The sequence below is a fragment of the Strongylocentrotus purpuratus genome, unplaced genomic scaffold (assembly GCF_000002235.5).
Source record: "Strongylocentrotus purpuratus isolate Spur 01 unplaced genomic scaffold, Spur_5.0 spur5_scaffold_11, whole genome shotgun sequence".
NCBI classification, from domain to species: domain Eukaryota; kingdom Metazoa; phylum Echinodermata; class Echinoidea; order Camarodonta; family Strongylocentrotidae; genus Strongylocentrotus; species Strongylocentrotus purpuratus.
This window is the reverse complement of record NW_022145596.1, coordinates 25,509,361-25,521,183: the sequence shown is the minus strand read 5'-3', so window position 1 is coordinate 25,521,183 and position 11,823 is coordinate 25,509,361. Positions and strand designations below refer to the sequence as shown.

At 37.5% G+C, this 11,823-nt stretch overlaps 1 protein-coding gene across 1 annotated transcript; it reads left to right on the top strand.

Moving 5' to 3' along the window:
- Positions 1-7,466, top strand: LOC763179 (poly [ADP-ribose] polymerase tankyrase-1). Its single transcript, XM_001199075.4, has 2 exons — positions 1-156; positions 5,233-7,466. Exon 2 carries the CDS (start codon positions 5,246-5,248, stop codon positions 6,635-6,637), a length of 1,392 nt encoding a protein of 463 aa, XP_001199075.1. The 5' UTR covers positions 1-156; positions 5,233-5,245; the 3' UTR covers positions 6,638-7,466.
- Positions 7,467-11,823: the final 4,357 nt, after the last annotated feature.

Sequence of the window (11,823 nt, the reverse complement as noted above, 5' to 3'; positions counted from 1 at the left end):
TTTCCTCATAAGGCAATGAACGATGCTGGAGGGCGGACACGCATTCCTGGTTGTCCCCTGCGCTCTGTTTCCATTACCTCGTCGAATGGGAGTTCGCTGCTCGCTTAATGGACGTCATAGAGCTCGACATTTTAGGTGACTGGAGCACATCCAAAGGTAAAATACTAGGAAAGATATACATGTATGATGAATAATAATTACTTACTGAAATACGTTTATATATAGCCTAATGATAATTGATGCGTGTGTTTACATGAATTTGCCTACAACAATTATCGAACGTATATTTTGTGCTTAGCATTTCTGGATGAAATAGGTCCTGTGCGTGTGGTTTAATATGAGTGGTGGATGCATATGATAAAGAATTCATGCAGCTAGTGTACAAATTAATGTTTAAATATACAAATATCCTTGTATCTCACCTAGGTTGTATGTCGATTTCTTATTTTTCTCAGAGGAGGAGGCAGGCCTATTCTGGCGACACCAATAAGGACAATAAAATAACTATAACATCAACAACAGCAACAAGGATAACAGCATACAATTTTCTTGTGCATTGCCCAGGAGAAAATGAAAGATATACCCTCTATAATTAAATAATTTTGTTCCCCTCACAGTCCGTTACAAGATTGTAAATGTATATCACATGATGTTACAATTGCAATATATACCATACTCTGGATTCTACCAATCGAGTTGCGCAACAGCGATGCATGGCAGACATCGTGTTATCTTTCCCTCCCTCATTTTTAGAATGATTATACCCAGAAGATCACACCAATACCTTTGACAGAATAAGAATACAAGTACTGGGGAGTGTTTCACAAAGACTAAGATCGACTTTAAGTCGGACTTAGCTATGGCAGGCTGTTCATGCCACTGGTTGCTCTCACCACTGCCCTCACCATTATGATATTTAGATATATATATTTTTCTTCAATAATGAACTACCAATAAAGGTAAATTCTGTAGATTGGTGACCACGATTTGTACGTCCCTTGAGAAACCAATGCCATGAATGGGTAGAGGAACTAGTGGTATGAACAGCCTGCCATAGTCCAACTTAAAGTCAATCTTAGCCTTTGTGAAACACTCCCCAGTACTTGTATTCTTATTCTGTTTACAGTCCAGGCTGCGATTTAATTGAGTGATCCAGTATAAAGGTGTAACAAACATGCTTTATTGTTATGAGACATGGTAGATAAAGAAGACGCTGAAAAACAACAGTGCTCTAGCACAACATTACAATCATTTTAGCCCTCCCCCCGAAGAAAAAACACAAAAGAACAAAATTAGGTCGAGGGTAGCATGGATTCATTATTATGTAATAGTTTGTCGTTTCTAAGGAAACCATTCCATACACGTTTCCAAAGTCCATTGGGCGTGTTTACGCTCCCTGTGGCCTGTAGACCCCCACAGAGCTGAAAAGGAAATCACTTTGTCGTTTACATATTAAAGATAAAGACCAGTTATGGTCATGCGATTGCATTGTGAAAGAAACGTTGTGGAATCGATCAGAAAAGGTTGATCATCTAGCATATAAGTATTGGTGTGTACTGCAAGGTTCTGGAATCATCAAAATGATAAGAAATTTGGCCCAGTCTTCGTAAAGTTACAAGCACTGTACATAGACAGATGTATATGGGACACGTGCGTTTATCTCTCACAGTCCAATAGATAAACTAATTTACCAAATATATCAATAAGTAGGCGGTTTCCCGGCAAATGTTTTATCATCATGTATTAGTCAAAACACATTCTTTCACATGATTGGTAATAAGAGCTTCCATTTCATTTTTTGAAATTGGGGCGTTTCCAATACTGGTCTTTACCTTTAAGGTCTCCAGAGATTGCTTGTGCAAAGAAGAACCACGACTTCAAAATGTAAATATAGAGTGTGAACCATTCACACTTTAAAGATAATGCTGACTGCTGTCAATGTGATTCGATTGTGAAAGAAACAGTGTGCATGGAAGCGATCAGGGGAGGTTTATCTGGTTTGGGTAAGAATTGATGTATTGTATGACGATCTGAAATGATCAAATTGAAACGAGATTGACTCGATTGAGCTCAAAATCATATGTACTAGCTACAGAAATACGTATATGGCACTAAATGCGCAATCCTGGGGGTGTCTCACAAAGATTAAGATTGACTTTAAGTTTGTGAAACACTCCCCTGGCATGAAATTTTGGTCCAAACTATTTTGATTATTTCTTCCAGGGTATTTCTCTACCAAGGCACGACTATTTTTCGGCTTTACCAGATCTCAACCTTTACTTTAAAAAAAAGGTGTCGAACACAGAGTTTAAGATCATTCCTCAAAACAACATGGATAAGGCTAATGACGAGAGTATCGAATTTTTATTTTATAGCTGAGACTCATTGCTTCAATGTTTATGGTTTATCTTTGAACATGTAGCATAAAAACAAAATAAATTTATTGACTCAAGAAAATTACATATTTATTTAAGAAATAGTGTTTCGCTATTGAACATTGTGTTGTGGGTAAAGGAAATGTGTAAATTAAAAATCAAGAAATCGTGTATAAAGTTATAAAAATTAATAATAATGATATAAAAAATAATGACTTGGGTGTTTTATTCATTTGATGACACCAAATCACATTATACCTTAGTATCCAGTCAGCTCATGTTTTGAAGATGATTATGAAGAGATTAGGTGGGGTATGTAAACATGTGTTATGAGTGTTATTATGGTCGATTTCTTATTTGCTTTACCTCATCTATTGTCCTTTACGATTTTAGAAGAACTCGGGAAGCAATTGTATTAGTTTATTTAACTCAGAGAGTGCCCTTTAAATGATTGAAAATATTTCGGCAAACCTGTCGTAGAATTCGGACCGAGAACACACCCCATCCAAAATGGTCTAGTGCTTTCCCAGTTGATATGAAATGAAGTCATACGATCTAATTTCTAAAGTTATGGACTATTCTGTTATTTAACATAAACTCGAAGAGCTGTCATTTTAGGACACCAGTGGCGGATTTAGGTGAAGGGAGCGCAACCGGTCAGTGCCCCCTTTTATCAAAGGGGAAGTCCAAACTGATATTAAGTTGGTTTGAATAGAAGTAGAAAATGAGAGAAACACGTCAGTGAAAGTTTGAGCAAAAGCCGATTAAAAGTAAGAAAGTTATAAATATTTGAAAGTGCGAAGTTCACAAATTGGCAAAACTGTGACGTATCTTGCGAGGTCCCCTCTCATTTGCCCTGTAGTAAAAAAAAGTTCAAAAATTTATATTTTCCCTTAAGAAAATGATCAATCATACATTCACCCTAAATCCAATAAGTGCTAATATGTTTTTATCCATCTCCTGTAAGAAACAAGTTTTTCTCGTCATGAATAACTAAGAAAATAAAAGTTTATACAATTTTCTAAACAGAGCAAATTGGGGAGGAGCTCGCAAAATGCGTAACAGTGTCGCCAATTTGTGTTTCACAAATGACAACTTTAAAAATACTTTCCTGCTTTAATCGGATGTTGTTTAGCTAATTTTTCTGCTTTTATTTAAACTAAGATGATATCAGGATGGAATTCCCCTTAAAAACTCAAATGACATACCTTCTGAATACACAAGTCCGAAATTGTGTCCTCCTTTTATATTGGAGGTGATAACCAAACTTTTCCGATTTGTCAGAGATTTTGTTTTCTTATTCTAAAAAGGACCTTAAAATCAGAACGATTGTGCCTTTTCTGTTTTAGCTTATTAGCACATATTGGCCCTCTCTATTGCGAAATCTTGGATCCGCCCCTGAAAAATACCATGATCGCTGCCTTTTGTGCTCGTCCAAAAGATATACACTGTCAAGGAAATACCTGTCTGTGTTTTACAAGCCAATGCGTTCCTTTGACACTGTGACTCCTTAACAATCCTAATCCATTGGGATGGGGGCTAAAGAGAGGGGGAATAAGTTCGTCGACTTAAAACGCCTCTATGGAATTCGAATGAATGACATTCATGTTGTGGTGTTGATTGATCCATTGAACAATTGAATGTTTTATGAGCTGCACGGTGACATTGATGATGTGTGGGACTGCACGTATGTTTGACGCGGTGAGGTCGTTTAGCCCACTTTCTCTGAAACTCAAGAAAATTATAAATATACCTGTACGTGTGAATAATTTATATTCAGGGCAGTCACTGGTGAGGTAACCTCCCGCAGAGCCACTTCAGATCACAGAAACAAAGTTAGGAATGCTAGGAAGCTTTATGGGAGGAATTTCATAAGAAAGATTTTTTTCTTCCCAATATTAGATTTATATATTTGTATGACCCAACGGTTTTCATTGATTCTCATTGAGGTCCGACTCAGAAAAAACGAGTAAACCTCTTTACAGGAATTCTAATCACGAGAAAATATTATAAATATATAACACGATCTTAGAGTTTAAAACATTTATAATCCGTTACAATAACCTTCTGCGTCACTTTCTGAAATATGCAAACATTATAATGACATGTATTAACACCGGACATGATTTATGCAGTTTAATGTCCAATGCATATCCCTTTTATCGTTTATACTATTTGCTGACGAAATCAAACATATCGAACTGGTTTAAAATTAATACATCATCTCTTATTATTATTAATAACCCTACTCGGAATTCATTAAACTTTCATTTTATAAATCATTGAATCTGTATAAATCAATAAGACATCATGTTCCAGATTTATGGAATGCACTCCCAGGCTCAATAAATTCATGTAAAACCCCAAAATTATTTGAATTCATACGAAGAAAGCATTTCTATCGGAGTATATTGTTTGATCTTTTCCGTATGTTAAATTAATATTCAATATCATTTTCAGATCCCTATAAAACATCCATCACTATATTTTATAACTCCCGTGTAACTTATATAAGTTTTCATTTTCATTTTCACCATCATCATTTTCATCAACATCATCACCTTCACCAGTTTTTGTTGTAATTATACCTTCGTTATCATCACCCCCTCCGGGCTATCATGCTATCAAGCAATCGCTTATTGCAATAGCCCATCTTCTTCTGCAACTTTCTTGTTGAATTATTCTTGGTATTGTGTGATGTCATTATTTCGTATTAGTATATTGTATACACAATCAACAAACTTGTTATATTGCTGAAATGGAATTTGATTTATATGTTGCAGAAGAAAATTAATTCAATTCAATTCAATTCAAAATATTATTTTTATCTTTTCATTTTTGTTTCATCTTATTTAAGGTCCTTCACTACAATGTCTGTTGAGGATGTCATCGATGCTATAAACGAAGGCTCGACAGCGGAAGAGATCAAACATTTAATCAACGAGTACAAAATCGATGTTGACGAATCCGTGGGCGAGCTACGATTACGTGCAATCCACCATTCTGTATTCAAAGACAGACTGGACTGCGTCAAGCTTTTCCTCAGTCATGGATGTGATATCAACGCACGGGACCAGTGCGGGTTTACGCCTTTACACATCGCCGCAAGGTACAACCGTGCTGACATGGCGAATGAATTGATTACACTCGGTGCGCACATCGATGCGGAGGATTCTCTAGGGTGCGCGCCACTTCACCATGCCTTGCAGAAGGGTCACGTCAACTGCTCCGAGATACTACTGCAACATGGAGCAGAACCGAATACGTTCTACAAGACGATCGGGTATGAGATCCATGCCTTACCTGGGATATATTCAGACTGCTTGGAGTTGTTGCTAAGCTACGGTGCCGATCCGGATGTTCGAGATACGCAAGGGTTCGTACCGTTACATCATGCGACGCGAGCGCGGAATAAACTCTACGTGTACATTCTTCTAAAAAATGGCGCAGACCCTGATGTACTGACGCAGGCTACTTCACCTGAGTTGCAAGGCAAGACAGCATTGCAGATTGCAGTCTTTACTCCATGCAAGAGCATCATTGAGCTCCTGCTTCTCTATGGCGCTGATCCAAATTGCAAGGACGAACATCGCAATACACCACTTCATCATGTGGCCGTCCGAGGCGATATCGAGATCGCTAAATTGCTGATAGAGCACGGCGCCATTCTCACTGTGCGTAACTCGCTTCGGTATCATCCTCTTCACAGAGCATGCGGAGCTGGGCCCAGCCCAGAAATGATCGAACTGCTCCTCGAAAATGGTGCTTTCGTCAACTCAACAACGTCACTTCTAGAAACACCAGCAAAGTGTTTGCTTTTCTATTGGCAACAGACCAACGAGGATACCAACAATAATAGTGACAGTGAGGACAAACCCGAAATGAGAGACCGAGACGATCGATGTGTCCAGCAACTGTTGCGCCTTCTAGATTATGGGGCACGGATTACAGTAAGCAACTGTCAACTCGACCCTTTCAGTGTTCTTAAGCTATTGCCGTCTTTCTCGATAATGAAACATACACGTTACTTGTTGCTGGAAGCCTCTGTGGACACCAATCTCCTCAACCAAGTAGGCAAGATACCAAAGGAATACAAGACCGCAGAGTTCCAGGACCTTTTGGGGAGAGCGACCAACCCAGTTTCGCTGCGCCAGGCGTGCAGACGAACCATCAGGAAAGTACTAGGAAAGAGAAATCTCCCAGAGGCAGTGAAAAAATTGCAGGTGCCGGCCATCTTGCAGGCGTATTTGATTTTCCGATAATACTGTATTAGATCAATAACAGAATTGCATATCAAGAATCTGCTAGGAAAATAATCGGGATAATATACAAGTGGAGTCAAATGTGAAGCTTAATTCTCAACACAGACATAACAGAAGGTAAGATTAGATGCCTGATGAATGCATAGCCGCAGAGTTCCAAGACATTTGTGCCTGCACCAGATTTCACTGCACCAGGCGTGCAGACGAGTCTCCATGAAAGAATTAGGAAAAAGAAGTCTTCCATAAGCAGTGAGGAAGTAACGGGTGCCGGCTTTCTTGTAAGCGTATTAGATTTTCTGATCATATTAGATCATAATTATGAGATTTCGCAGTCCAATATTAAATACCAATAAAACCGTAATAGATTTATTGATGACATTGAGACTATACGACTAGGAAACACTTATGTACAGCTTTTGAAAATAAAAATTGTTATTCAAAACATACGAGTGCTTCATATCTTCTCTTCATTATCCCCTCCTTATTGTTCAATTCAAATTCTATGTTATATGTTACTGGAATCTCAGAACACAGTTCTATAATTCTCTGTCCTATTATACATGTAAGATATTTATTTTGTGTATTAAATTATTAAATCCTCGGTCTGAGACCATACTTTACCCTTATTCGTTTTTGTTTTAGTTTGAAATCAAGGCAATACTCGAAGTACATATATACGATGAAAACCAACACTTGTGAACGACAACATACAAGTGTTATAATGGAAAGAATTAGCACTTCGTGATAGGTTTTCTTTTCAGTGGACCAATTCACAATTTTATTTATTTCTCACTAATCAGCAAATTGAATAAAGATTGAGAAATTGTAACTCCTTCTTTAGATCGAGAAATCATAATTTACGAGTTTTAATTTAGTTAAGTTGAATTCGATACAACGCATTTCGGATAAACATGTACCTGCAATAAAACAAAAAATAACACAAAACAAAGACAACGAAATAAAATAACACAAAAAATGCATATTTAAAAAAAAAAAAGCACGACAACAAGTCAAAAGAAAGACAAAATAAATGTCGATAAGTTGGACTTGACACGCCTTTTCTGTCCTCTGTGTCAGTATAAATATTATGTGATTAAGGTGGCAGCTGTCACGACGTAAGTGTCAACGATAACAAGAAAAGTACGTGCCCAGGGTAACTCCCCTATGGCTTACGACCCTACGTGTCTCTTCAGTCGTAGGACCGACATCTGACTTCAACTAGTGTTCCTTGTGCTCCTGCTTATTTATATTTTTTCTTGATATCTACTTTCCTCAAGATCACTGACCGTTTCACACCTTTAATTAAGAGATGTAAAGTATTAGAGGTGAGGAAGTGGAGAAATAGAGTGAGTGAGATAGAAAGGAGAAAGGAAAGAGAAAGAAGAGAGTTGGAATGAGTGACAAGTGGAGAGAGAGAGAGAGAGAGAGCGACATAAAGAAAAATAGAGCGAAAGAGAGAGAGAGAGAGAGAGATCATCATCATCACAGGACATCAAAACATGGAAAGAAAAGGATTTCAAGTATGCCAAGAAAGGTGGACTAGCTGTAAGGAGACTGTTCCTCTACGTCACAAGGTCATACCATTGGCGGATCCAAAGGGGAACGCCCCCGGCCTAAAAGGAAGAAAAAACACGGGAATGAAGGGAGAAGAAAAAAAGCAAGATCTAATAACTCTCTTTTGCTTGATTGGTTGGTCGGAGATTATCTAAAAACGAAACATCAACAATCTGACGAACTTTTCTCTTTCATGTCACAAAATTTTAGATCTTGCGCCCTCCCCCTTGCTAAAGAAGCCTGGATCAGCCACTGCACAAAACATCATATCATATTGAATATTGAATAACATATTGAACACGAACCTGTCAGCGTCACATCAAGTGTCGCCCTAAACCTCTCTCGCGTGTAAATTGATTTAAACTACGTGTTCAATTACCCTTCCTCTAAAGGGAGTCAAATCGCAATGTGACAACAATATATTCTTTTTGGGGGCGGTGAGGTAAAGAGAAATGCGACAAACATGAAGGAGAGAAAGAGAAAGAGAAAGAGAGAGAGAGAGAGAGAGAGAGAGAGAGAGAAAGAGAGAGAAAAAGAAAGAGAGAGATAGAAGAGAGAGAGAGAGAGAGAGAGAGGGAGAGGGAGAGGGAGAGAGGGAGATATTTCAATAAAAAAACATGTCAAAGTATATAATTATTATTACACACATTTTTCTTTTGGGTATATTGGTAGGCCGATAGGCGGCGTTAAATTCCTCTCTAAAGCTTGTCAACAAAGAAAACCATAAAATACAAATGTTTGATATAACTTTATTTTAAATATTTTGGTGCCCATAAGTTTAAACCTCTTTTCATGAAGTGAACTATGATTGATTCTTGATAGATAGAGTTTACATCTTCTCAGAACTTTATTGATCATAGAGATTGATCAATAAAGTTCTAAAAATTTCGTCTAAAGAGAATAATTATTGTCATAATTGTATCTTGAAAAGAGGTCAGAACAAATATTTTTTATGGGTAAAGGTGTAGTGTAGACAATACTCGAACGATGTATAAAACAGCAATTTTTAAAGATATACAAGGGTAGTCTCTCCTTGCACACTACAGAACGTTTGGTACGGTGTAGTAAAAATAATACTTGAAGGATGTAATAAAAACAGAAATAAACCACATTTTCCCCTCAAAGGAGAACAGAAGCATCTGCAAGAACTTACGTATAGTTCATAGTTCATAGTTCATTTTATTTCTTCTTTCACACATATTTGTACATAGAATTTCAAATAAAGTAACTGGAACAGCAGGTTATCAATATAACAAACATAATTTGAAGTGCAATAGTAATGTTCATTGTACAACTCTTTAAAAAAGTTACTTATGTAAGATTATGTTCCGTACATGAAAGAAAGAGGATACCTTATAGAAGCTAGGCTTGTTAGGGCAAGGTCCCCAAACAGAATATTCTTCAGGCCTGTTTCCACAATGAGGACATGCAACATTTAGAATGGCCTGGCTGAAGTCGGGTTGATTTAACATACATCTGTCATGGACCATGTTAACTCCCTACTAACGAGAAGCGAAGTCAGCAAGCATTTTTCTCACGACATTTTCACCATTCTACAGACACGCGGTGTCCCTGTGGAGATGTGCTGCACCACCAAAGATCGGATGACACATTGAATTTGGAGCAACAAATGAAAGAAAAATATGTTTTTCATGTATGATGTATTCCCACTACAACATCAACCAGTTCTTCTCTGGTCAGTCAGTATGTCTGCCTCTTGTTACAAATCTTAACTATTGTCAATCATACATATTCATAATCGTAATCAGTTGGTGAATAGGATTTTCAATAAACCACCATAGTCGTGGTCAAAATTTACTTGTTTTTTGTTGATATTTTTCTGTTTTGAGTATTCATGTGATTTGGTGAGGTAAGAAGGGGGTCCTTGCATAATGTAAAACCATATCGCTATAATACTCTGTTTTTCTCTATATGTCTCCCTTTTCTCCCGTCTTTCTCTCTCTCTCTTTCATGTATGAGTTTGTCTGATTTTTTAAAACCACATTTCATCTCCTTTTTTCACAAATCTTTTTTTCAACCCTCCGTCATACACTGTTAAATTATTTTGTGAAAAATAGAACTAATCCCTTAGTAAAACTGACTTTAAAAATAGAAACACAAATAAGATGACCAAAATATGGCCAAGAATCTGACATTAGAACCAAGATTTACTGCTCATGCAGGGGCGTCTCGAAGTCATTCTGAATAAGGTCATTTTACCAAATTCGCCGACAAGTTAGCCAAGGACGTTTCAACAAATAATACAATAAATAAATGAATGAATAAATAAATAAATAAAAGAATAAACAAATAAATAAATAAATAAAAAAATAAACAAACAAATAAATAAATAAAAGAATAAACAAACAAATAAATACATAAATGAATAAACATAGAAAGAAACAAGGACAGAAAAATATCCTCAAATGCTGAAATACCTTGAAAAGAGGAATGTCCAGATCTTCCAACCTTGCCAACTTCAGTTTTAAATGGGGGGGGGGGGGGGGAGGGGGGATTCCCCAAACGCCCCTTCAGCGACTCCCTAGTAATGCCATCTTACCCCTCGTTGGTAATGCATCCTCCCTGTCTGCCAAGTCAGAGTGGGGAGCGTAAATGAGAGATGACGAGTCAACTTGGTGGATTCATTTCTTTTCATCAAGCTTTAATTCTTCAGGCAGTCTAGAGTAATGCCAAGGGAATGTCTGAATCTCTGGCTTGGGAATCAGTCATCTGCAAATCCGCACTATGCCATTCCTGATGTAGCTGACAACGTTTTATTTTGATGGAAGATGCAGACCGTGTCCTTGTTGGCTTGGGGTGGGGATTATTGGGGTTCAAGTTTTTATTATAATGTTCTAACTTTTGAAATTAATTAGAAGAGCAGAAGAGCTAGGTTAAAGTAATACGATTTTAGACTACAACACAGATTTGCTGAAACTGCAATTTTTAATTTGAGGGGCAGGATGAGGTAGGGGGGGGGGGGGGTAGGCACATCCACTGCCAGCGATGCTTAGTGGTTGTATCTTGTAACATCTATTCTCCTACATTGTAATCATTTTTGTATTCCATCCTCTTCATCCTTCACGCAATTAAAAAGAAAAAGATTTTATCTACCGTAACGACGGTACACGCCTCTGATATCCTATTATGTTATTATAACATGCCTATCATTGATCATGCGACGTAACATGCAAATGTTCATTTTTATAACCCAGTGTTATTAGAGCGGGAATAATTCGTCATTAAATTCCTGTGAAGAATTCAAACAAAATTAAGATTGACGTTAATTCCCAACCCCGTTCCTTGTTTACCGATCGTCCTTACATGGTTTTGAAATTGTATTTTCTTCCTTCTCGCCTCAGCCCTCTGAATACGCTGGAATAACTGTTACCGAAGTCTGAAGTATCTTAACACGGGAATCAATTCAGAAGAAGCGACGAAGTTACAGCTCACGTCCTGGCCAAACAATCAGCCGAAACAAGACGAAATAGGAACTGACAACCAATCTATCTGAGCTAGACGCTCTCCTCAAGTAATATCAATTGAACGGAATATAGAACGTGACGGTATACAATAACACGCATTGCACGTATTTGTCATGGAATTCCATCACTTTTGCGGGGTAGGGGGGC